Source organism: Corapipo altera, unplaced genomic scaffold, assembly GCF_003945725.1.
Source record: "Corapipo altera isolate COAL_440 unplaced genomic scaffold, ASM394572v1 2, whole genome shotgun sequence".
Classification (NCBI taxonomy): Eukaryota; Metazoa; Chordata; class Aves; order Passeriformes; family Pipridae; genus Corapipo; species Corapipo altera.
Window position 1 is genome coordinate 355505 of NW_020884890.1, and position 24823 is coordinate 380327.

Sequence of the window (24823 nt, forward strand, 5' to 3'; positions counted from 1 at the left end):
GCCCCTCTTGTCCTACTGCTTGGCACCACCGAGAAGAGCCTGGCTCCATCCTCTTGACACCCTCTCTTCAAATACTTCACAGAATATGACAAGTTGGAAGGTACCCACAAGGATTGTCAAATCCAACCCTTAGCCCTGCATGGGGTTATTCCCAAGAATCACACCATGTGCCTGAGAGCATTGTCCAAATGATTCTTGAACTCTGTCAGGCTTGGTGCTGTGAACACTTCCCCGAGGAGCCTGTTCCAGTGCCCAACCACCCTCTCGGTGAAAAACCTTTTTCTAATATCCAACCTAAACCTCCCCTGACACAACTTCAGGCCATTCCCTTGGGTCCTGTCACCAGTCAGCACCGAGAAGAGATCAGTGCCTGCCCCTCCTCTTCCCCTCACTTGGAAGTTGTAGACTGCAATGAGGTCTTCCCTCAGTCTCCTCTTCTCCAGGCTGAACAGATCAAGTGATTTCAGCTGCTCCTCATATGGCTTCCCCTCAAGGCCCTTCACCATCTTCATTGCCTTCCTTTGGGCACTCTCTAATGGCTTAATGTCTTTCTTATATTGTGGTGCCCAAAAGTGCACACAATATTCAAGGTGAGGCCACCCAGTGCAGAGCAGGGTGGGACAATCACCTCCCTCGACCGTCTGGATAACAAGTCTGCCTATGTCTTCTCTAACCCAATCCTTCTTAACCAAGGGCAAGAGTTTCCTTCCAACATGCATTTACCCTGGTCTCCTGTGTCAGAGATTATGTGCAAAAAACCCCATAAAAATGGAATTTCCCTTCTTTTCCCTGTGTCTCTTAACATTTCTTACTGAAGAGTTTTGCTCATGTAGTGACGTCATAGTCTGGAAAAGCACATTTTATTTTCAAAACAGATTTAGTAATTTGTGAATGCATTCAGACTGTAAACAGTGCCTATACTGCCTTATTTCAAGTAGTATCCTATATTGGAGTAATTCTTACTTAGCTCAGATACATATTGGCTTTTACAGATAATACCCAAGACTTTCGTACCAGAAAAAAACTTATCAAAATAGTTTTGCTAGTTTTGCTGAGAAGGAATATTTTCTGGGTTTTTTAGTACATAATACAGAAGTAGAAGAGAAATTATTTGCAATATGGCAATGACATTATACTTTGGTGGAGGAAATCAGTAAAATGATTAGTTTCAGAAATTTTGCCATTGAGGAGTTACCTTCTGCTTTATATGCTGCATTTTTGTGTATTTGTTTTTTGTAATTTGTTTTTCCCCAAACAAATTAGGATAGTTATTTTTACTTCAGCTTTGCTTTTTTGTGGTTTGTGTGTTTCTTTGTTTTTAATCTGTGAGAATGAGTCACACAGAAAAGCGTGTATCTGTGTGTGAAAGGGTTGTGTGTGTACATAAATGCAAGGTGAAAGTTAAAACATCTATTTGAATTGGTTTAGATTAGGAAGAAATTATTCACTGTGAGGGTAGTGAGGCACTGGAACAGGTTGCCCGGAGAAGTTGCAGATACCACATCCCACATCTATCTATTACCATTACCTGGTAAGAGATGAACCTGATGAGAAAGTACTTTCTTCCCTCCTACACTTCTTTCTCCATCAAACCTCTTTTGGGGAGAAAAATGAACAAAATACATAAGGAGTCAATTCTGAGTTACTCAGGTGGGAAGAGACCTAACTTCCAAGTTTTTTTTGACATATTAAGATCACACATGGCTGCTGAGGTCAATGGTACCACTTGCATGAGGAAAATCTATGCAGGCATTTCCCAAACTATTATTTGTGATGGGAATAGCAAGAAGAGGAGATGGAGTAGACACAGTGCTCTGTAGTAAAAATGGAAATAGCAAAAAACTTGGAAACAGAAGTCTAAGTTTTGCCTCTTCTTTTTTGAATTATTTTCAAAATGGATCATAAATCTTTATTTTGAGATTTGAGGAAGCAGGAAGTATTTGTTTCAGTTTTGCTAGATCTCAGTGGTGGTAAACAAGGACTTAATCAGAAGACCCACAGTGTATTTGTGGAGATACAGTTTGCTTTAAGAGGGCAAGAAGACAGTTTTATTTTTAAGACTTACCTGACTTCAGTAGGTAAACCTGTTATATCGAAGTTATTTGAAAAAAAAAAAAATCTGTTTCAAGGTATCTCTGTTTACTTTCTGGCAATCTGAAATAGTGTACTAGCACTTAAACCTCATCAGTTTGAATATTTTCAAATTATCTGGCTTTAGTGTGAGTGTAACTGGTTCTACTCCATGAGTGTATGTTGCAGGTGGAAAGACTTGCACATTCTCTTCCTTCTTTCCCTTGTTTTCCCTCCACGCGTAGTTTTTTCCTCTACAGAGTATGGGCATGTGTTGATCAAATCACAAGACGTTCAGATTATAATTGGTTGTTTAGGACAGTCCTAGCACATAGGTTGTCTGGTTTTTTTGATGGGCAAATCCTGATAAAGATCAGTCCACGGGCAGGTGAGTAGTAGGAAGATGAACATGGAGCAGGAGGGGAAAATGGGTTGTGAAAAAGCACAAAATGGCTCTGCTTCAATAGTTATGTACTTGGACTTGAAGCATGTTGAAATGTCTTGAAAGATACCAAGGTAGCTCCTTGCCAGTGGCAAGTTACTCAATGTAATGAAGCAATAATTTCAGTGTAAATAAAGTACAACTGCTGACAATTTTTTTCCTTTTTTTTTCTTCTGCAGATATTCCTGAAATACCAGAAAGCATCTCATTCTGCAGAGCGCTACAGGTAGCAGATTTCAGTGGGAATCCCCTGACTAGGTAACTTCCACCTTCTTCTTAGTACTTGACATACCAGAATTGCAATTTTACTGTAACAATTACAATTTTAAATAAGTCCTTAAAAATTGTGATCTATGCTGTCTATGTAATCTTCCCAACACTGCTTGTCTCTGGCAAGGACTGCACCAAAAGTTTAGATGTAAAAAGTGATATGCATCTTTCCTGGGAGGAGATGAAATTTGTTAGTCAATCAGGAAAAATGTAAATCTGATTGTCTATAAAGTAATTTTCATTCCTTTTCTTATATGCATAGGAATACCATGCTCATACTTGGGAGAGATAAAGCAATGGTTAGTGCAAATGCATTGGCACAAACCCAGGTGTCTGACGATTTGGAATAGACTGTAGATCAGCTGCTGCAGATAATGGCTTTTACTAATGATTAAAGCTTGGACTAGCATTTCATCACTCTCCCATCAATTGGGACACAGTGACATGCAGTAACATGAGGCAGAAATGACTGCGTGTGTCAGTGGCTGCTGTGTCTGCTGCCAGGCTGCGTTCTGATGAGCTGAGGTTTGGAGGTTACGTGCACTTTTAGTACAGAAGAGTTTTATTTACATTTCTCTGCTCAATTGGCTGAAGAATTTGGAATTTATCTAGTGAAGTGAGGGTGGAGATGGCAAGGAAGAGGGGATCTGCTAGTTAAAGCTTTTGCATACTGATAGGAGAACTATTTCTTAAGCCAGCCCTTGCCACAGAACTCCTTTGTGATGCTGAGCAAGTCACATAAGCCAGGGTGTTCATAGTGGGTGCTCACTGACCTGCTTTGCTTTGCATTGAGATGGTTAGGAATACTTGCCAGGTTAGCTGGCTGGCTGGTCTGCCGGAGTGCTGAGAAACAGGAGTGTGTGTGTAATAGCTTAAGCTGCTCCAGTGGTTTCGCAAGATGGCTTCTTCCACGTGTGCAGCTTAGATTCTTCAGAAGTGCACTTTGAATATCACCCATAGTGCTTCCTAAGTTCTCTGGAAAGTCACATCTCTGGGCATTAAAGGGACACTTGTGATCTTAATCCCTGTGGCTCTGTAGCCTATTTATACAGTGAGGATAATAATACCACAAAAATCCGGCAAAGCAAACTGAGGCTGAACTGATGTTTGGATATGCAAGTGGTGAGGGTCATTGAACAGCTTTTTTCTGGGCATCAGTGTGCAGTGTATAAAGCTCAGAACTGCATCTTGGGGAATTGAAATCAAAACTGTCTGCAGTAGCGTTCTAGTTATTTTTCTTCATTTTTTGTGCTCAGTAAGGCCCGAGACCTAAGTAATATGTTTCCTCAAATAGTACTTGTAATGCACAGCTACAGCTTCGTGGAATTCACAAAAGAGTTTTTCAATGGTGTTGAAATAGATCTCCTACCTCTTTGTAGACAATTTAAGGGAATTTTAAAAATTCATGATGAAGTGACTCCAAAGTATATGTGTGTCCTGGAAAACATCTCTCCAAGCAGTTTGCTAAGTTAGAAAGCACAGACACCAGAAGCTGTTCGTGTACGGTTGCTGGGTATTTCTGTGATGAGATCCAGAATTTCAGTTTTACCTGTATAACAACAGCATGTAAGTTTGGCACTGATTTGCCCAGGCAGAGTGGGAAAGTCTAGTAGTTATTTCCTTTTCTGTGTAATATTCTGGAACTTTTTTTAGCCATTAATTCTTGTCCTTATTTCCTCTAAGCTTAAAAGCCAGTCGGAGATCTTCCCGATCAATGTCGTATCACTACTGCAGTGTATGTTGCCTCATTGTCAGACTTAAATGATTGATGAAACTGGAGCATTAAAACTGGCTGGTGGACCATTTTCCCAGCTGTTTTCAGATGATTTCAGGTTTATATTGATTAAAAGCAGGTGCATTTATTACAGTTTAGACTGGAAGTCCACTGCATGCTACAGATAGAATAGAATAGTTCTAATTGGAAGGGACCTATTGTGATCATTGAGTCCAGCTATCTGTTGACTTCAGGACTGAGCAAAAGATAATCAAACCATTTAACTCCACTCTTAAACCTGTTAGAGGCTAAGTGATAGTGAATTGTTCCAGTGAAGCTCACATTTTGAAGATACTGAGCACGTTCTGTTAATAAGGTCCAGATAATGATCAGCAGTGTAGTACAGAGTTGAGCACATGAAAAACCCTACCCCTCCCCCCCCAATTTAATTCACCTTTTTCCTTCTCCCCATCCCATTGAGCACAGTTATATTTGCCTGTAGGTGTGTGTCTCCCTTTGGCTAGTTGCCTGCAGGTCATATCATGTGCCTTGAGCTGAGTGATATGGAGAGCAGGAACCAAACCAAATTCTACGGCTTGAGCTTAGGTGGCGTGCTCTGGGGGTCAAGCACAAGTTTGGTGGCTGGACCAGGGGCTTCTTCTCCTTTACCTCATTGGCCCTATTACCCTATCCTGTCTCCTGTGCAACTGCAAACTGAACTGCTTGGTGCGACTGGGCTGCCAGCGAGTAGTACAGGAATCCATCAGTGTGAAGGGAAGGGGGAACCAAGCCTTGCAGGAGACCGACTGAGTGATAGACCTAAAGGCTTTGGTAACTTTGGGAGTGTTTTGCATATGACTGCATTTTATAGTGTAAGAAGTGTTGTGAACCAGTAAATGTGGAATGCTGTAACACAGAACATTGTCTTCATAGTGAACAGACTGTTTCTTCAAAAAGCAGCAATTGAAAAGCAGCTTAGTATCTAATACAGAATGGCCATGCTATAAGCATGTATGTAACTGAAACCTGAATAAAAATAAATTCTAATTATTTTACCATTTGGTGGTACAAGAAAATAATAGTAAAAAAGTTTTGTTTTTTTAATGTTTGATTCTCTTTTTAATTTTTGTGAAAATACTTAAAATGTTCATAGTGCGTAACTACAGCTTTTTGAAGTTGCAAATTGGGGACAGGGAAGAGGGGGGCTGGGAGACAGGTATATTACCTATTCTTTGACACAGAATAAACCTTAAAACCAGTAAATCATGGGGTTTTTTCTTATTATGATCCTTAGAATTCTCTGAGAGTCATGCTGGAGTCTGGGAATGTCTCCCTCTGTGTGTATTTGCTAAATAAACTCTTGTTCACATAAATGAGAATACTTCTGCTGGAAGTCCTTGATTTGAATTAATATCTCCGTAGGTTACCTGAAAGCTTTCCTGAATTGCAGAATCTAACGTGTCTTTCAGTAAACGACATCTCTCTGCAAGCACTACCTGAAAACATTGGGAAGTAAGTTTTTTACACTTTATTAATCTCTTAATTTATTTTCTCATTATTATTATGCTTATTGTATAAATGACTTGCATAACTGTATGTAATACTCCTATAAAATTATTTACAGGTCTGTCCTTATTTTTTCTATTCTTTCAAGTTCGAGGGATCTGTTTAAAGAAACCCCTTGGCATTTTCACTTGACATTAGCAGGCTAATGCAGAATCTTCAGCATGTATGTGTATGGTTCAACTACTTTCTCTGTAATTTAGAGTAATTTTGGAATTTTAGGTGCAAAATTAATTAGGTGTTTTGTGATGTTGATCTGACCTTTTGCTTTCCTACGTTGTAGTAGATCATTGATCCATTATTGTGAGCATGTCAGATGGCTTGCAGCTTAGCTCAAACCCAGGCAATTGTTGGCACAAGAACAGATGGGTAAAAGCTGGCAGGGATCAGGATGGAAATTAGAAGGTTCATAACTAACTATAGGAGCAGTCTGGTTCTAAAAAAAACTCCAGTGGGAACTGTGGAGATGAAAGGAACAACTCTTAAAGGTGAAATTTTATAAGCTTTTGAGATGTGTTTGTTAACTCTGGAAAGTAGAGCAGAGTTGCAAGGACAGAATTCCAAAGTGGAGACATGTGGAAAGTGAACAGTGTTTATCTGTCTCCTTTTGTCTGAAATGAACATTCATACTTTCAGAAGGGAAATCTCTGTCCTGTTAGTGGGGAGAAGGGTATCTTTTCCAGTTTGAAGAAGAAGAGGTAATTCCATGTTGCCTCAGTTGAATACATGAGAATGACTCTGCTAGTTCATCTCAAAGGCTCATCTACTCCAGCTTCCTTCTACAGTTGCAGTAAGTAGATGCCCAGTGAGATTTAAAAAGAAAAGTGTGTATTTGATGATTCCTCTTTGCATCCTCTGACTGTTTCTGGTTCAGAGGACTTCCTGAGCTTTAGAATTTTGGTTTATCTAATTGATAGCCCATAGTGAATTTCTCTTCAATGTACTTGTCCAGTTTTTCCTTGAGCACACGTAGACATCTTTAGTATTCTCCCCTGGCAAATAGCTGCACAGGTCTATTACCCTTTGCATTGATTTGTTGTTGGTTCAGTCAATTCCAGCTGTTTCTAAACAGGAGTCTTCTTGAAAGGATAAGAGCTCCTGCAATGTAGTCAAGTTCAGACGAGCATTACTTTAGCCACTTCTCATGGGTATGAAAGCTGTCAGCTGGAACCATTCCAGCAGCAACAGAAGCAGAAAATGTCCTTTGAAACCTTCCGCAAGCACTAATCCGTAGAGTTAATGTGCACCCAGTGACTAGGGGAAAGTCTTGCCTAAAAATTGCATGGGCCAAGGCTTTTGTGACATTCTTCCTGTTCTGTAAAAGTCAACAAAACTTTTCATGCAGCTTTTCCAGTACTGGCAGCTAAAAACAGGCCTATTCAGACTTTGCAGTTACAGAAAACCAAGGCCAAAAATTTGGGATCCTGCCTGATTCTGAAAAAAAATATAAGAAATATGACAAGCTGAAATGATTGCCAAAGCATGAGGTGGACTGCTGCTTTGCAGACAGCAGCTAGAGGAAGGTTGCTGGCTTCCTTGAGAGCTCATTGGCTGTGGTAGCTGTGGCTTCTTGCTTGTCCTGCCTGTCATTTGGTAGTGTGAGTGGTGATAGACTCTGTTCTGGAGCAAATGACTGGAAACGACTTTGGTTAAAATGGGGATACCAGAGGTTTGTAGAGATGTCAGTATATGGAGCTGTGCAAGAAAAAAAAGTAAAAAATTGCCTCATACTGGTCCTAAGCAGTTCATGGAAATACTGTCATACTATTTCAGCCCTGTGTGAGCTGTTGCAGAACAGAGCAGTGTAAGCCCTTCTCCCTCAAGGTCAGTATTTGATTCCCAATATTGAAGCTAAAAATCTGGGGTTCTCACTTGCATCAGGAAGACCCATGTGCTCATCCTGGTGGTCTTGGAGATTTCTTCTGAGAGATAGACATTTATTCAAGTCTGACAGACCTACTTTGATCTGGGAAGTGCTCCCACGTTTGCTGTCTATAATATGAATATTGTATTTTTACAAAAACACTTTAATCTCATTAGTAGAAGTTTTTATTATCAAGTTTTTGCTTAAAGAAGCAGAGACAAATGTGTGGGACTCTTGTTTTTTTCTCATCAGGTATTCCCAGTAGGTGGGAATCTGGGAGTTGGAAAGTCAACAGTAAGCTTGGACTAAGGATGGATGCTTTTGAACTCAGAAGAATGTTAATGTAGCATGAGGGAAACTCATGGGGTGTTCACCCAAAATGTAATTGTTCCTGAAGTGTGTTGAGGAATGTCTTGGCAACAGACAGAAAGAGATCCTGCCTGGTTCCAAGTGGAAATTATTGGGAGGTCTTCTTTGTAGCGAAGTAGAACTGCAACCGTATAGATCGCTTCTGAGAGGGAATTTTACTGGATTTTTAGCATTAGATACTTAGGTTAGAGATTTGTTTTTTTCAGTCTGACTACCAACAAGTGCAACTTTCTTTTTTTAGTTTACAAAATTTTCATCATTTATTGCAAGTAAATTTGATGGTGCAGCCAACCAACCTGCATTTGGTAAAAGTAGTGAAATGCTCTGTGGCTTCTCCAAAGGTTGCATACTTGTACTCTTTGTTTCCTCCTTTGTTCTACTGGGACCCAAAAAGTGCTGGGAATTAGAAAGTAATGCTAATTGTGTTTTTCTGGCTGAACAGAGTAAGTAAAGCTCTTAAAAGTGTTTGGATATGTTTGCAAATGCCTTAAGGAGTTTCAGTGTCCTTTGGATAATAATGCATGGTGTTATTTGATGGTAGGCTGGACCTGTGTGCACTCTGTGCCAGATCTGTCAAATAGTGAGCAAACAAAAAGAACATATTGGTGTTTTATTCTACTATAGTTGGGCATGTTTGGGGAAAAATTTGAAGTCCATGTGCTTTTTGCAGGTCTTCTAATGACTAGAGCATGTGGAAACTTGGGGAAATCCATCCTAATTTCTTACAGTCTTGTGGTGCTTTCTAGAAAACTGCCTAATACAACCAGTGAAATCTCTCATTCATCTTCGTGTAGTACCCTGATCAGTATTCTACTTAGGGTCTTTTTTTTTTCTTTTTTTTAGCTACCTACTTAAAATCCTGTGGCAATGCAAATTTGCCTTACTGTCTTAATGGGGAATGCAGCAAAAGCATTGGCAAATACTTTACAAACAGTAGTACTTTAAATGTTAGTAAGAAAGTTCTTCCTAATGGCAGATAATAGACTTGAATTGGCTTGCGGTGAGCCATTAGTGGAAGTGTGTCTTCCTTGTGAATTCGGATATTCAATCTGTTTTTCACATGGTCTGATGTATAAGGTGAGTGAGTGCCAGAGTTCAGCTTCACTGTCCCAGGCCAGCGGCTGAGCTTGTTCAAACCATTGATATGTAGAGTTCCATTATTATTTTTACTGTGCCGTTAAGAGTTCTTCTGCACAGACCTTTTATATTTTTCTTTTCCTTTGTGTTGCTAAAAGGAGTATTCTTAAGGGTCACAACTGGGTGTTTGAAGAACATAGGCAGGGTCTTCTTTGAACATTTTGCCTTTCCTCTTGCTTATTCAAAACCATGCTCAGAGTATGTCTGCTTTTCTTAGTCTGTGTGACCACTTCAATCAGCTTATCCAGTGCTGGTATATATGCTGACAGTTTTTCCCTGCTGGATGTAGCCTTCCTCTTTTAAGCTCATGTATTGTTTCAAGGCTTGCTAGAAATATGTGTGATTCACTACTTTAGGACTTGATAAAAGATTAGATATCTTAATGTTACCAGTGCTCCTTTTTGTGTTTCTCTGTGATTTGTGTTCTCCTAACTTGTAGTTTGGTTGCTCTCTGGAGTAAAACAGTGAGTGTTAATACATGTGAGATACTTAAGCTAATAACTAGGTGGGTGCAGCTTGGAGCAGTACTTGTCCTGTTGGGTAGTTGAACTATTTGGAGAAACAAGTTACGCTATTTAAGCTGTGAGTAGGAGTGTCTTTTACTGCATTTCTCAGTCTAATGAGAGCAAGTGTAATTTCCTTGCCTATTCTGCAGGACTGCGTGTGTCTGTAGAGCTGCCCAACAAGCAGGCATAACCTGTTCCTCCCAGCATTGGTAACATTTAGGAATTTCCACTTACTTCTAGGGTTTCTCTTCAATACTTACTTATTTGTGTAGCACCCAAAGCACAAGCATGACTGTCTGAAATTCAAAAATCAGAGTATTTGTATGTAAGGGTATTTGAGTAAATCGAGGCTTCCTAGGGCATGCCTTACAGTAGTAGCATAAATAATCTAACGTCTGTCTATCCCTAGCACCTTCTTTGTCCATATGTGTTCATTCTCTAGTGTTGACTTCAGCTCACTGTGACATTGGCTTTTTACTAGAAAAGATTTGTGATTTTAGAGAGCCATATAGTGCTGCTTTTCAAGTTATTTTACAGGTGGCACATTATTATTTATTTGTGGTTCTTAGGCTTGAATGAGATCCAGATACCTTCTTTGGAAAGCCTTTTATGTATGTCTCTGATGTTTAATCTAGTGTTGGACTCTCAGAAGGGTGCTTCACGAGGAATTGTCCTTAGCTGAAAAACCAGTCCTTTCAGATGAAATGCATGTTTGAAAAAGACAGTTATCTGTCAAATTCTGTGGGGACAACAAAATCAACAAATTTCTTAAATGGCTGAAGCAAAGGGCAGAGCTTCACGACTGTGCTTTAAATTACAGTTTAAGAGCTGCTGCCCCTCAGCACACCAGACATCTAACTGATACCCAGTTTTTAACTTTCACAATTTTTTCAGCAGTCTTGTCTGTGCATGGAAAAGATAAAGAGTGCCAGATTACTTGTCTTTTTTTGGGTGCTAAGCTTTAAATTATGAGATTATTCATGACTGGCAGGTAGGGTATTTTGAAAGTTCCCTACGTGGCAAATAAAAAAAGCTTTCCTCCGCCATACGCAGTCTTTATTTCTTCCCTAAAAAGTACAGATGGTCTCCTACTTGAACATGATCTCGAAATCCTGATTTCAGCAAAAGATCATAGAAATATAATGATTTGTAGTATCCCCATCATTCACGACCTCCCCTTCCCCTTCTTTGTTTTTTTCAAGAGGACTGCACACTCTCTGATGCAAGAAAGTAGGATAGCCTTATTTTGGCTTTAGAAACTTTTAATGTGGGGAGGGTGAATTTCTTTAGATGGGAAGGATATTCTGATGCCTATGACTGATGAGTCTGGTTTACCCCCAAGCTGCAAGCAGGCTGAAAGGATCTGTGGACCTTACTACTGAAAGGGAATTACCAGGTAAGCAGAGAACTTTTCCTCTTAACGTTTGCAGCTAGCAGGTAGAATGCTGGAACAGGCATTTCATTGTGAAAGTGAAAATAATGAAAAGAATAGAACAAATGTTGCTGCAGTTAGCGTTGTTTTGCAGAAAGATTTGTTATAGGCATGCTTTTCAACAGTCATGGAACCATAGATATCCAGAGATTTCGCGTTAGTCACTGAACGTGGTGGTTTTGCATATATATGTTTAATTCTAGAGGTTTTGAAGTTTTCAGCAGTCTCTGAACCAGAGTCTCTAATGTTGGTTGGAATAGGAATAGCTGGAGAGAGTAAAAGGTCTTCAAAGGGCAGGGTGAAATGCTCGATGCAGATGATCCAGAAACAGATCAGAGTGGCATGCTAATCCTGATAACGGATTCCTGGGCCAGTTCTTGACTGTGTTTTTCTTAGTGTATGCTTGGATGTCTCAAGTGTAGATTACACATCTGGTAGCATCACACAGAACGGAAAATGTTCTTAAAATTGTGTGGAATAAGACAATGTAATTCTGTTTTCAGGTTTAGCATAGTAATGTCTGATTAACATATGGTCTTACATGATTCAGCAGAAGTGAGGGGGAGGGTTATCTTGCAAATACATAGGAGAAGGACTGGATGTAGGTGGTCTGGCCAGGCTGATATAAGTAGTATTAAAAATAGTATTATAAACTCTTATTCTGGCTTATCTGAATTTAGCATGGCAAGTAATATTTACAGAGTTTGAGTTGGTAGAACATTCAGTGATAATCACGGCTGTTTGGTAACCGCCAAAACTGGATGTAAAGGAACTCAGAAGTTTACTTCAGGACCCTTTAACAATGTAATAGTGAATGCAGTGCCATCTGGCCTTTAAGTAAGAGGTAATGCATCCTGTATGTTACACAAGAAAAAAAAGTAGCACATATTTAGCAATATTTTTTTGAAATTAAATAATTCCATTTTTACTGAAGTTGTTGAAGATTGACGTTACATGAGTGGAATGGAAGATATTTTGAAAATGAAATCATGTTGTAATAGTGAATTGGCTTAACCTTTGCAGTCTGTTTCAGTAATCTTGATAAGCAAATTAGAGAATGTTTGGTTAAAGCATTCAAAAGTGAACAGGCTGAACTGTAATTATGAATCTCTCTTTTCTTCTTGATTATGCCTTTTGAAGTGTTCCTGTCCATTCTTTTGGTCCATGCGTGTTGCTGTGCGTGTGAGGGAGAGAGCAGAACTTGAAAGCCAAGCTTATGTAGAAAGCTAGTCTTAACTAGCAGCTTAGACTACCTCTGTAACATATTTAGCGAATTCCTTGGCCGTAAACTGTGGAACTTTACTCTGTTTTTAAAATTTGGATGTTACTTGTACTACTGGCAATCTGTTTAGGCTTTCCTCCAGAGAGTGGCTGAAAGATACTGGTTTTTTATCCTGTTTTTACTTGTGGAAGATCTGTAGATTTTTACAAGCCAATTAATCATATTGACAATTCAATTCAAATAACTAACTATGCAATACTCTTTTTTCTGGCTTTCAATGCCTTTACTGTTTAAGTCTAGGATGAAAAAATTATTAGCTTTACTTTTTTTGTGCCTGTTTAAAATTAGTCTTCCAAGGAAGGAGTATTTCCCTCCTGTAATTTGTGTCCACTTCTCCCAGCTCTGTAAAAAGTGGCAGGTATTAAGACCATAATCCTTAATTTCAGATTTTGTTACGAGAATTGTTCTTACTAGAATGCTGCTCTGCTTGTCAAACTCCAGAAATGACCTGCTAAAGAAAGCCATATGTACCTTTCCCCTGAATATGATACACTTAAATTTGAGAGGGAAGAAGAGTGTGTAATTTAGATACAAGTTACATTGAGTTACTCTGTCTCCAAAAAAGAGGAAGGGGAAAGCTCTTGAAGATGATTTCTGGAATGGTCTTAATAATACTAGTGAGACATAATAATAGTTTCATCAGACCAAATCTAGTTACCTTGCGTTCTAGTTGTTTTTTCAGCTTCCCTTATATTCTGAGGTAGAACTACAGGACTTCATGTGTGTGAAGATAGTTTGGTAGTACCCTCATTTTGGAAATTCATACTTCCTGTAATTTCTGGCTCACGTAAGAATTTGCGAGATTCATTACCTAAGAATTTGCAAAAATATCTTTCCCATATTGCATGGTGTGGACAGAAGGTCTCTGTCTTTCAACTCTACCAGATTAATTTTACAAAGATTTATCAGTGCTCTTCTTTATCATTCACACTGTAAAACAGGTTGCTGTAACCAAAGCATAACCAAGGCAGGACTATTGTATTATTTGTAGGTTATCATATAATGGATATGAATTGTTAGGTTCTTTCATGGTAACTTTGTCTAATTGTATGTCAACATTATGCAGTAGTTGGAAATGAATAAGCATGTAGTGTTGAACCTTGTAAGAAGAAGGGCAAAATGCATACCTTGGGCATATAGACCACGAACTACATGGTTATGTGTAGTTACCCTTAGGTTACCCTTAGGAAATTCACAAAGCATATATGGCATGTTCAGGAAGCATATATGGCTTCCCTATATGGCTAATGTTGCTTTTGTTGCACTGAAAATATCATTACACCAAAAATCCACATGGAGCTGGTTGTTCAGACACTGAGGGAAGATATGTTGCTGGCAGGTAGAGTAGCTGTGGGTGAAATACAGCAGACTGAGGGAAGAACTGAAGTGGTAGTTAACTCTGCTACAGGAACTCTTGAAACCATCCAAGTTTAAGCATCTAGTTTGGTAGAATGGGTTGGAAGGGAACTTCAGAGATCATCTAGTCCAACCTTCCTGTTGTGGGCAGAAACTTCTTTCATTAGATTTGGTTGCTCAAAGCCCAGTACAACGTGACCTTTGAATGCTTTTAGGGATGGGGCATCTACAACTTCTCTGGGTACCCTGTAACGTGTCTCACAACGCTCACTGTAAAAAAATTTCTTCTCCAGACTGAACAATGGCAACTCTGAGCCTGTCTTCATAGGAGAGGTACTCTAATCCTCTCACTGTTTCTGTGGCCCTCCTCTGGACCTATTCCAGCAGGTCTGTTCCTTTCCTGTGCTGGGGCCCCCAGGGCTGGATGCAGTGCTCCAGGTGGGATCTCACCAGAGCAGAGTAGAATCACTTCCCTCAGCCTACTGGCCACACTTTTTTTGATGCAGTCCAGGATATGGTTGATCTAGGCGCTGGAGTTTAGAGATTGGTCTTTTCAGGGTCTTTGTGCAGTTGGTGATACAGTCAATGAAGAGAGGAGAAGAGAAAGAGGCTTCTTTTTGGAGTGACTTGGAACAGGAACCTATCTCGAAGATACGTACTGTACCTTTACATACATGTCGTCTGAATAAGTGGTATTTTACAATGCTGTTATATGATAGCTTTCAGATTTTCACATTTTAAGTTGCAGCACCTAGGTTTGCTGGGAGCCGTTTCTCTAACTGGTCAAAATTTAAGAATAATGAGTCACAAATTTCCTTTAATTTTCTGACCTCTCTGTCAGATGGATCCACCTTAAACAGAACATTTCAGTCTAATGGTGCAACTTTGCTGGTTTAAACTTAATAGACTTAGTCTGTATTTTACATTACTTGGTGGTTAGCTTCGTGTTTCTTATTGGGGTCGACTTTCATTGGATTTGGACTTAAGACCTTGGAAGAAGTAGAAAGGACAGAGTAAAGAGTGTGGGGCAGTGTCTTTTTTTTGTTCCAGGATAGAGTTAGGGTTGTGAGTGTGCTGTGGGTGAGAATAGCTGTAGAATAAATTAAGCATTTATCCTTCAGAAAGCTGTGTCATTAGAGATGAAAACATAACCTGATAGGTAGTTTACTCCCGTAAGAAGAGAACCTCACCTGGGACTGTGGTGGGCCGCAGTCTCCGAAATGCATGGAATGTGGTTGAGTGCAGAGATGGCTGTGTGTGGGTACTTGCAAGGACACAGCTACCCAGGGAGTCCCCACAGCACTGCAGTACAGCTGCCTTCCTTGCACCGTCTTGGCACTCATATTAACCCAGGTGTTTAAGGGGATTTATTCTGTGTTGGATTAGGGATCTCTGTTACTCTCCTTGCTGGGATATTTTTAAACAGGATCAATTTCCTGAGCTGATTCACTGGCCTGGCCCAGTTTAATGATACTATAAGGCTGGTTAAGATGGTGATTCCCAAATTCTTGGTGTTGAACATGGTTTTCCTAACAAAGATTTCTGTTTGACCTCAGCCAAAGTGATGTCTGAGATAAGAAAAGAAATTAAGAGATTGCACCATTTTACTCATCAACACTTCAGTGTGATGAGGAGGGAGATAAGTAGATGGTGGGTGATGTGTAAACACAAGATTACAAAGCAGCTTGGCGGTGTGTGCATCCTTTTTGTATTCTCTTGATAAAAATGAGTCATAGACCTCACCTAATATGAGTTTGAAGAGAAAGTGCAAAATTTAAAGGAAGATTGGACTAGGTTTCTAGAAAACCTGAAACAAAAATATAATGGCAGTCTGTAGGTGTCAATATGAGTAAGATCAGACCCACATTCCTCTTGGAGATAAATGGTTCTCGATCACCCCTTCCCTCTTTCCCTTCACTTGTTTGGTTTCTGTGAGGATGTCAAATACCATGCCCCATCTTGACTCGTGTTTTATAGTGTTAAAATTTTTACATGTGAGTTTTCTCTTGCGTTGTTGGAATGATGGCTGCCTTATTACCTTCTTTCTGTCATTGATTTTGAGTGGCGGTAGCTGAGTTATTCTTACTTAACCTTTAATTGGATTTGTAATAGGCTTCCACTGAAGTATCTTCACCTATATGGGATATTTAAACTGTACTTTTTCTGAAGGAATACAGAAACCTATTGGGTAAAATGTGTTTATTTTAAAAGCTGGAGAGGGCTGCTGAAACTGTAATCAAAACTCCTGAGATTTCATTCACTATTTTCTGAATGCACTACAAAATAGGTGTTTGAAATAATGATTTATTTTTCAGGCACTATCCAGAGTCAATCCATGAAAAATTTTCATTTCTTTTTGATAAGTCATTATATCAGTTCTGTTGTTTTTCTCTGCTTAGATAGCTGTACTGGAGTTACATGTGAAGAATTTTTTTTTTTTTTTAGTTTTACTGAGCTGATTTTTTTACTGGGGCTAACTAATGGTCCTGTAGTTCAGTATGTTGGTACTGTTTGAGATGAAAAAAAATTAAATTTTTATGGTGTAAATGTAAGGACTTCTTTTTTTTTCCTAAGGTGTACACATTTAGACTTAATGTGTTTCAAATCGAGTGGAATTCTTGTTTCTAAACTAGATTTTATTTAAGGCCTAGCCACTGTCCCCCTTCTGTGCACACCAAGATGGAACATATTCTGTTGCAGAAAACTCCTTATTTGCAATCACCATATCTGATTTTTGTTTTTCCCTGGGATGGTGGAGGATTAGAGCAGATTATAGTGTTGGGATAATGTCTGACTCCTTGTGTTCCATTTAGTCATAAATAAACCCCTGAGAAATCTGAATGTTGCTATGGTGATGTTAGTAAAAGCCCGGGATATGGAGTAAGTGAGCCGCTTAGAAGCATAATGTCACTCACAGTAATGGGGAGGCGTCATTAGAACAGTGATGGGTTTACCTGGTGCTCTGTAACTTGGTAGCCCATGACAGATTCTGAAAGCAAGTAAGTGAATGCAATTCAAATGAGTATGCTCTGTTCAGTAAATTGCAGCTACAAACCTCTTAACAAATGGAAATTTGTGTTTTGTCTGTTTACTTTCTAGCTTTAATCTATTGCCTATCACAGAGAAACATGCAAGAACTTAGTCTTTGTATTCTGCCTTTCCCATCACTGGTTGAACTAAAACAACAAAAAACCACTTTACAGCAATTTTGTTTTAAACTGTGTAAACACACACTTCTGAAAAGTAAGATTGTATTAAAATGTGTTTGTTTGTTTTTTTTTAGTCTTTATAACCTGGCTTCACTGGAACTGAGAGAAAACTTGCTGACGTATTTACCTGAGTAAGTGACATTTCATGTGTTTGATTATATTAACAAAATGTTCTTATTCTTAAAATCTGCTAACATGTGAAACTGAATGACATCTAGAAAAATATTCAGTGCCAATTGACGACATGTATGAGATACAGCCTTCTTTTAGCCACATCTAGTTGCATCCATTATTCCTAGTTGTACTTGATTATTTACTGGAGCTTGCAATTTGTGTGGATTGGCTTTGCTCTATAAAAAATATTCAGTATAGAACGCAGCAGCACCAAACACTTCTTGCACTCATTGAACAAGCGTGTCTGCAGTGGGAGTGGTGGTTTGGGTTGTTCTCATGCTGAAATTTCATAACCGTGAAAGTAGGGTAACAAGATCTTGGAGATTTCCACTCTAGACCTTTTAAATAAGTGTTTGTGTTTGGGACTGAGTAACCAAAAGCTTCTAAAACCTGGAGGCTTCTAAAGCCTCAGTAGCAAACTAGGCCTACTGATGTCTGAAGTCTGACTCCACCCACTGTGATTTTTGGGTAAAAAAGTTATATAGGTGTCTCTTTGTTATCTGTGGCAGAGGACTTTGTGGTCTTTTGTAAGATAAATTTTGTATCTTATATTTTGGGAATCCTTTTTATCTGCCTAGAAGAAGCCTTTTCTCTCTCTAATGAAGGAGCTTCCTTCCTTCACTAACTGGCTGCTTCTTGCAGGAGTTTTGGTGACTCCTATTTTACTTGTTTAGATAATCTAATAGATACTGTAAAAGACTTAACCTATTTTAATCAGAATCTCATCCCTAGTTGCTTTGGGTTCCCTTTTTCCTGTCAGTCTACCCAGTGCCTTGGTTATGGCTGTTTATAGCTGTGAGCCACAAGGCACTTTAAATGTCAGTGATCAGAAGATAGGAATCGCTAGCTAAGTTTTGTCATGCAGTGTCAGAATGAAACTATCACGAATATTGACAGTTTTATTGCTCCTGGAAAATTCTGACTGCAAGTAATGTAGTGGGGAAGTCTTGCTGGCTTTCATGCTACTGTGACTTTGGGGAAGGTAAGAAACAGACTCTTTTTGAAGGAGAAGGGTGGCTCTCTGTGTCTGTTTATGTTCAGAGAACTTCTTTTACATCCTTTTGGGCTTCCCTCTGTTTACAGTCTCGAATCCAACCTGAAATACTTCAGAAAAGGATGGGTCATGCCGAGAAGATAAATAATGGATTTATTGAGTCTTGAGTCACATAGTTACACTATTGGGAATTTTTGTCCAGTTGCATAACTGTAAATTTCCCCTAAAAATAAATCTAACTGTACTAGACTATGTGGCATTTCCCACCCCAAGGGACTTACAGTTAAAATAAAAAAAAAAAAAAATTATTTGATTGCCTGTTCTAAGTTTCAAAGAAATACAGTTAGACTGACAAACCAAATTATTTTTTCAGGTATTACTGCAAATAGTCTATCCCTGGTAAAATAGCTGTCTGCCTTCAGTACATTGTAATTTGAAATTCAAGTTTCAGTAAAATGAGCTCATTCAAATACATAGGGTTTCTGTTGGTTTAGTCTAATGTGGTTTTGCTTTGACTTATCTCACAGATCGCTTGCCCAGCTGCAGCGACTAGAAGAACTTGATTTAGGAAACAATGAACTTTATCACTTGGTAAGAGAACACGCCACTGAAAGTGCACATTGGTCTTGTTTTATGCATCATTTAGATTAAATAGGTTATATGATGTCCAAAATTGAAGAAAGAAAAATGTGTGGAGGGAGAGGCTTTTTGTATGCACAGATGAATTCTGGCAGTGAGCTGGTGATTCCTGTATCTGCTTAGTCTTGTTCAGTACAATATCACTTTACTCAAAAAACTGCAGCTGATCTCTAGAAAATGAGAGCACAGCACAGCTTTTTTTATGGAAGTAAAAAGAAGTGGAAGGGCACAAACTCTTGTCTGCGCTTGCAGTTACAATGAATACATCGGCTTCTGTCGGGAGCTGGATGAGCTGAGCACAGATGAAAGCTCACTTATTTTCAGGGTGAGAGTAGGAATCTTTGTAAAAGGGCTGAGACAAACTATTGAGGTTTGCGGGGTCCTACATTGTTGCAGATTGATCTACCAAAAAGATATCTTTCTTGTCCCATGAATCTGACTCAATTAAATGTTGGATTTGCAGTTGATCAAGAGTGTGCTTGCAATTTGTTAGTTAATGCCAGGTAAAGAATAGTAATTTGTTAAGCTATAGCAATTAACTTGTATGATGGAATTCCCAAAAGCTTACAGTCACCCTTGCTACATTTAATCAAGGTACCTCTAAATAGTGCTTGCATAAGAATTGGTTTACTTATATTGTAATTGCAAGGTGGGCATTTGTTTTTTACTTAAACCTGCTATGCTACTTAACGTTGTGATGTTTTATGTTGTAGCCAGAAACAATTGGTGCACTTTTCAATCTTAAAGACCTCTGGTTGGATGGAAACCAGTTAGCCGAAATACCTCAGGTAAAGATGAGCTCTACTGATACTGTTTTGAAGATGCTTTTAAAAGACAACCTTTTCATTCATACCTAAAGGGAAGTGCTTTAAAATGGAATAGATATCTCAGTTCACTTTGCCTGGGTTTGCCTTTGGGTGTGTAAGGGTCTTCTCTTAATAAATTAATAAGGGATTGGCCATGATACTATATATTGTCAGAGATTTTCTTTTGAGCATTTTGACAAAGGAATTGCTTCCTAATAGCTGCATTGTTAAATTTTTAGGATGACACACACACTGTTTACAGTTCTTGCCCAGTGATCAGGGAGCCACTAGTCATCTGAGCTAACCCTCACTTGTTTATGTATCTAAACTGCAATTTTAATAGTTCTTAGTATGACTCTGCTTTTTGCAGTCATCTTCATCCACTGAAGTGCAGTGTTAGAGAGAAGTACTATAACAGAACTGTTGCCGTAAATAGATATTTTGATTTATTCAGGCAAATCCCCTGTCTGATATCATGGGATGAGGACCTTAGCATTTAAAGCTTACAGCACTCCAAATTTCCCTTTCTTAAGAACTGTGATAACATATGGGATGGGTCCTTTTCCCTTTTTTCCTTTACAGACATATCAAAACCTGATTTTTCCTCAGTTCCTCCTGCAGTTTGCTGTTATTTCCTATATTGATCTAATTGTCAACTGTGTACCTGGGAAATCAGTTACAATTTAGTGGGCTTAGTTGACTTTGGTTTTGTTGGCTTGGCCTGATAATTTTTTAAGTAGAAATAATCATTTATAAATAGTCAAGTTTGACTTTAGAAGCCGTATTTATTGAAACTGGCCATTATTATGTATTTTGTCTAATGGCCAAAAGATGAACTTGCAGGATAAAGGGTATGTGTATGCGTTTAATGAAAGATCCTCTTGAGAGGCAGATGTTTCAAAAGTAAAAGAACTGATCCTGTGAGTTAGGATCATGGCTGTCACTGTATAAAAATTTCATATATGTAAAAGTAAAGGGCAGTTCTATCCCAGCTGTTCTCTTCTCTGAAAGGTGGATGACTAAAGTAAGAGCTATTCTCAAACATGTATAGAGGTGTCTGTGTACATGAAAATGGGAAGGTGCTCTGATAGCTAGTAGGGGCAAAGGCATTTCTCTGTCTAATTGTTGGATTACCATTGTAAAAATCTTAAATAGTCAATAATAATTGCAGATGATGGCAGTATAACTTGGCAGTTCAAATATGCTTGCTAGAGCAACACTCCTAATTCCTGTTTCTACATTTGTTGTAGTTGGGAGATGTGAAGATATGAAATCCCTAGATGTCATGGCACGTTGCTGTAGCAGCCAGGAGAGACTAATCCTAATTTGCCTAGGGTTAATTGGGAGGGGTAGATTTAATTATGTGCAGGTTGATAATCTGCCTTTCTGAAAAAACAACTGTGCAGTCTACTTGAGGGAAAACTCCAGGTTTGGCTGCTGTTTGCCTCAGTGTGCTCAGCATCCCTTGTCTGACTACTGAAACCAGTCTTAATAGCTAGAATAAGAAACTGTGACTAAATCACTTGGTTGGTTTAGCATATGTAAAGTGTAATTATTTACTTTTTTTTTCTGCATGTAGAAGTTGTGTAGAGAACGGCCAATTTAGAGGACATACAGATAATTGTTTTACTTTGTGGAATTTCATTGCAATGGGACATTTTTCAAATTGCTTTCTAACGTGTTTGAGCATGACTTAAATTTTTTGTCTTGTATTGCAGGAAGTAGGAAACCTGAAAAACCTGCTTTGTCTGGATGTTTCTGAAAATAAATTGGAATGCCTTCCTGAAGAAATTAGTGGTCTGACTTCTTTAACAGACTTGCTTGTTTCTCAGAATTTACTTCAGGTCTTACCTGATGGCATTGGTAAGTACAAGGTGAATGCTATCACACAGAACCATTTAATCCATCATAAACTGGAAGTCACTTGCTTTCAAGTCTTTTAAAGTCTTTTTGTGCAAAAGATGAGCTTGTCTCAGATTTTTTTTTTCCTTTTACATAGTATGAAATGCATAATTCTATTAACTTTGCATTTTTATTCTCTACATGACTACCTCATAATCCTCTTTCAGTCTTCACTTGATACCTACCGACCAAAATAAAAGTTAATATGTCCTTTTGGTTTCCACCGTATCCATGTCACCATCATAACTCCTTTAACACTGTAGAATTTTAGCTTGTAACGTGCTGTGGGTCACTTGATAAGACTGACTGACAGTATCACCATAGAAATACAGAATTTTTAGTGGGGATGTGTATTTATCTTCAGTTGGACAATGTGATTAATCCTATACTGAAACCAGTGGATGACTGGTTGCACTTCAACCCATTACTCCTTGCCCTTGAATATTCAAACTACAATCTTTCTGTGTCTGACCCCTTAGTATAGGTTCAGTAACTGAAGAATATTTTCTGAAGCACTACCAGTGCCTGTTTTAAGGTACATGTTTTTACCCATGCAGTAGTTGTGACAAGTAGTCAGTGAAGCATTTTTTCTCTGCTGCTCATGAGCTGTTTTTCTGGAAAGTGTCACATTACAAAAGTGTATGAGTGTACTTTCTTGAGAAGACTTTTTTTTTTCTTTCAAAATAAAGCTGTAGGATAAGGAGGACTTGTGAATGTGGTTTAACTACATCTAACATGTGGAAAAGAATGGACAGACCTTCCCCCTTCCCCCATATGCTATATGAGAAAAGAGAAGTGTTTCTCTAGAAGTTCAGCTTGGGGAGGTGGGGTGAGTACTGTGGGTCCTACAGCTGGCTAATGTGTGTTTCACAGAGAGTTATAGCAGCCCCCTGTGATGACCTGAGCTGGCCAGCACAGTTGTTGTACATCAGAAATGGAGCTGAACAGCTGTACCTTCTTAAATGCAACAGCCCATGAAGTCTGCTAGATAGAGCTTGTTGGCAGAAGTGAACCTTGCTGGTCTCTGTGAAAGCTCCTGGGAGTTGCTCAGCTGATCACTGAATTGGTGGTTGGATTGGTGGATCTGTAGAGCCCTGGAAGCAGGGCTCTCATCAGCACCAGTGGGTCATGTCATGCCATGTCTCACCAAGCCTCTAAAGCCCTAATGGAGCTGGCTCCAGCACCCTGGGCATCACCTCCTAGTGAGGAAGCTGCTTCTGATGTCCAGCTGGGATCTTCCATGCTTCAATTTACAGCCATTGCTGTCTTACCTGCCACTACAGGGAAGAGTTTTCCTCTGTCATCTCTGTATCTGCCCTTCAAGTAGCTGTGGGATATGTAGTTCCTAGATATCTCCTCAAGCTGCCTCTTGGTGGGAGTCAACAAAGCCAGCTCCCTCAGCCTCAGCTCACATGATCCTTGGCCATCTTGATAGCTTTCTACTGGACCCCCATCATTTGAACAAGGGAAAGACAGGACATGATGTGAATCTGAGAATGATTTTACAGGTGTGGTTTCACTATTTGGAAGTAGATGGGATATAGCAACTTCTATTGATCTGCTGACTGTAATTCTCCTAATGTAGTCCAGCTAGTGTTTATTTCTGGTGAGAGCTCACTGCTGGTTATGTTCAGCCTGGTGCCCTCGATAGTCTCCAGGTCCCTTCCAGCAGGACTCTTGTACAGTCCTCATTTCCCAGGCAGTGCTGGTGCACAGGTTTATTCTGCCTGGTTGCAGAGCTCTGCACTTCTCTGTGCTAAACCTTGAGTTTCTCTTTAGGTTTTTATCTTTCTACATGTCAGATGTCTCTTCACAATTTAGCATCAGCAGCGAATTTGATATGCCAGCCTATTACAGCTGTTTTGGACTATGTAGGGATGGCAGGGAGGTGTCAGCAGCTAGTGATATCTCCTGAATTCTCTGTCTTGGGCTCTGCCCATTCTGTTGCAAAGAAGAAGAACAAGGTGAGCTTTCTGTGCTGAAATGGTATTTTGTTTTTCCTGGGAAGACCACCTTCAAAGAAGTTTGATTTCTAGTCTAAAGAATAAAATTGGGTTTCATTTCTGACTAACTGGGTTCTATATGAGGACAAGGAGACCTTAATCCAGTTTAGGTTTGGGCTGTCACTTCACTGCAAACCATTTTCACTGTAGCTGAGTTAGGCGTAGGTGATCTTCTGCACACTTTTTTATTAATAGATGTTGTATAATGGAGGAAAAACCTGATAATTTTCACGTGTTTATAGGCCTTTGGGTAGACACATCCTTGATATTTACATGCAATATGTTCAGATTGCAAATTTATTGCAATTTTCTTAGGCTTAAATGTTGGATATGAATATTTATATTGAATATGAACTCAGTGATGTTAAAACTTCTTAACATAGTGCAAGCACCAAGTGAAGCAGTGCTTGAGGTTTTTTTTTTTTAACCTGAAAAAATTCATTGTTTTAGAGGATTTCTAGAAGTTTTGCAGCAGTAAAATTTTATGTAATTAAAGCAGGTATTGGAGGATACTAAACTAAGAAACCACATTTTTCTTTCTGTCCAGGAAAATTGCGAAGGCTCTCCATTTTAAAGGTTGATCAGAACAAACTGATTCAACTAACAGATTCAATTGGAGACTGCGAAAGCCTTACTGAACTAGTTCTCACAGAAAACCAGCTGCAGGTAAACATGGTCATGGCTACTCAAATGGTGGGTGGTAATAAGACCTACTCTTTGGTGCTGAATCACTTAGCTCATTAGATTACTCACCCTTGCTCCTACTAACTAGCAAGTTTTCTTTAAATGCATCTTGTTTCTTACCTGTTCAATGAATGCTGGAGATCAAGTTGTGTGTAGTAACAATATGCCCTTCAAATGCTTCAGCAATTACATATTCATTCTTGAATCTTTCATGACCAGTAAGGGAATTGGAGCATGTGGAGTGCAGGTATCACTTACTTTGTTGTGTTTTTAATGCGGAGGTTTGTGCTGTATTGTGTTATTGGCAATTTTTCCTGTGCATTATCTGGATCAGACTTGCTAGAACTGAATAGGAGCCCTGAGCGCTGCAGAGCTTCTGTTGTATTGCTCCTTGCTCTGCTGATGTA

General features: G+C 39.1%; 1 protein-coding gene across 1 annotated transcript in view; it reads left to right on the top strand.

Annotated features, from left to right (window-relative positions):
- The window catches only part of LRRC1 (leucine rich repeat containing 1), a 65019-nt gene that overhangs the window by 25024 nt on the left and 15172 nt on the right, over nucleotides 1-24823 (top strand). Inside the window, exons 3-9 of the mRNA XM_027645037.1 lie at nucleotides 2692-2770; nucleotides 5919-6008; nucleotides 17289-17345; nucleotides 18910-18973; nucleotides 19735-19809; nucleotides 21546-21690; nucleotides 24280-24398. Of these exons, the coding sequence (XP_027500838.1) occupies nucleotides 2692-2770; nucleotides 5919-6008; nucleotides 17289-17345; nucleotides 18910-18973; nucleotides 19735-19809; nucleotides 21546-21690; nucleotides 24280-24398 (629 nt within the window). The remainder of the gene's footprint in view (nucleotides 1-2691; nucleotides 2771-5918; nucleotides 6009-17288; nucleotides 17346-18909; nucleotides 18974-19734; nucleotides 19810-21545; nucleotides 21691-24279; nucleotides 24399-24823) is intronic.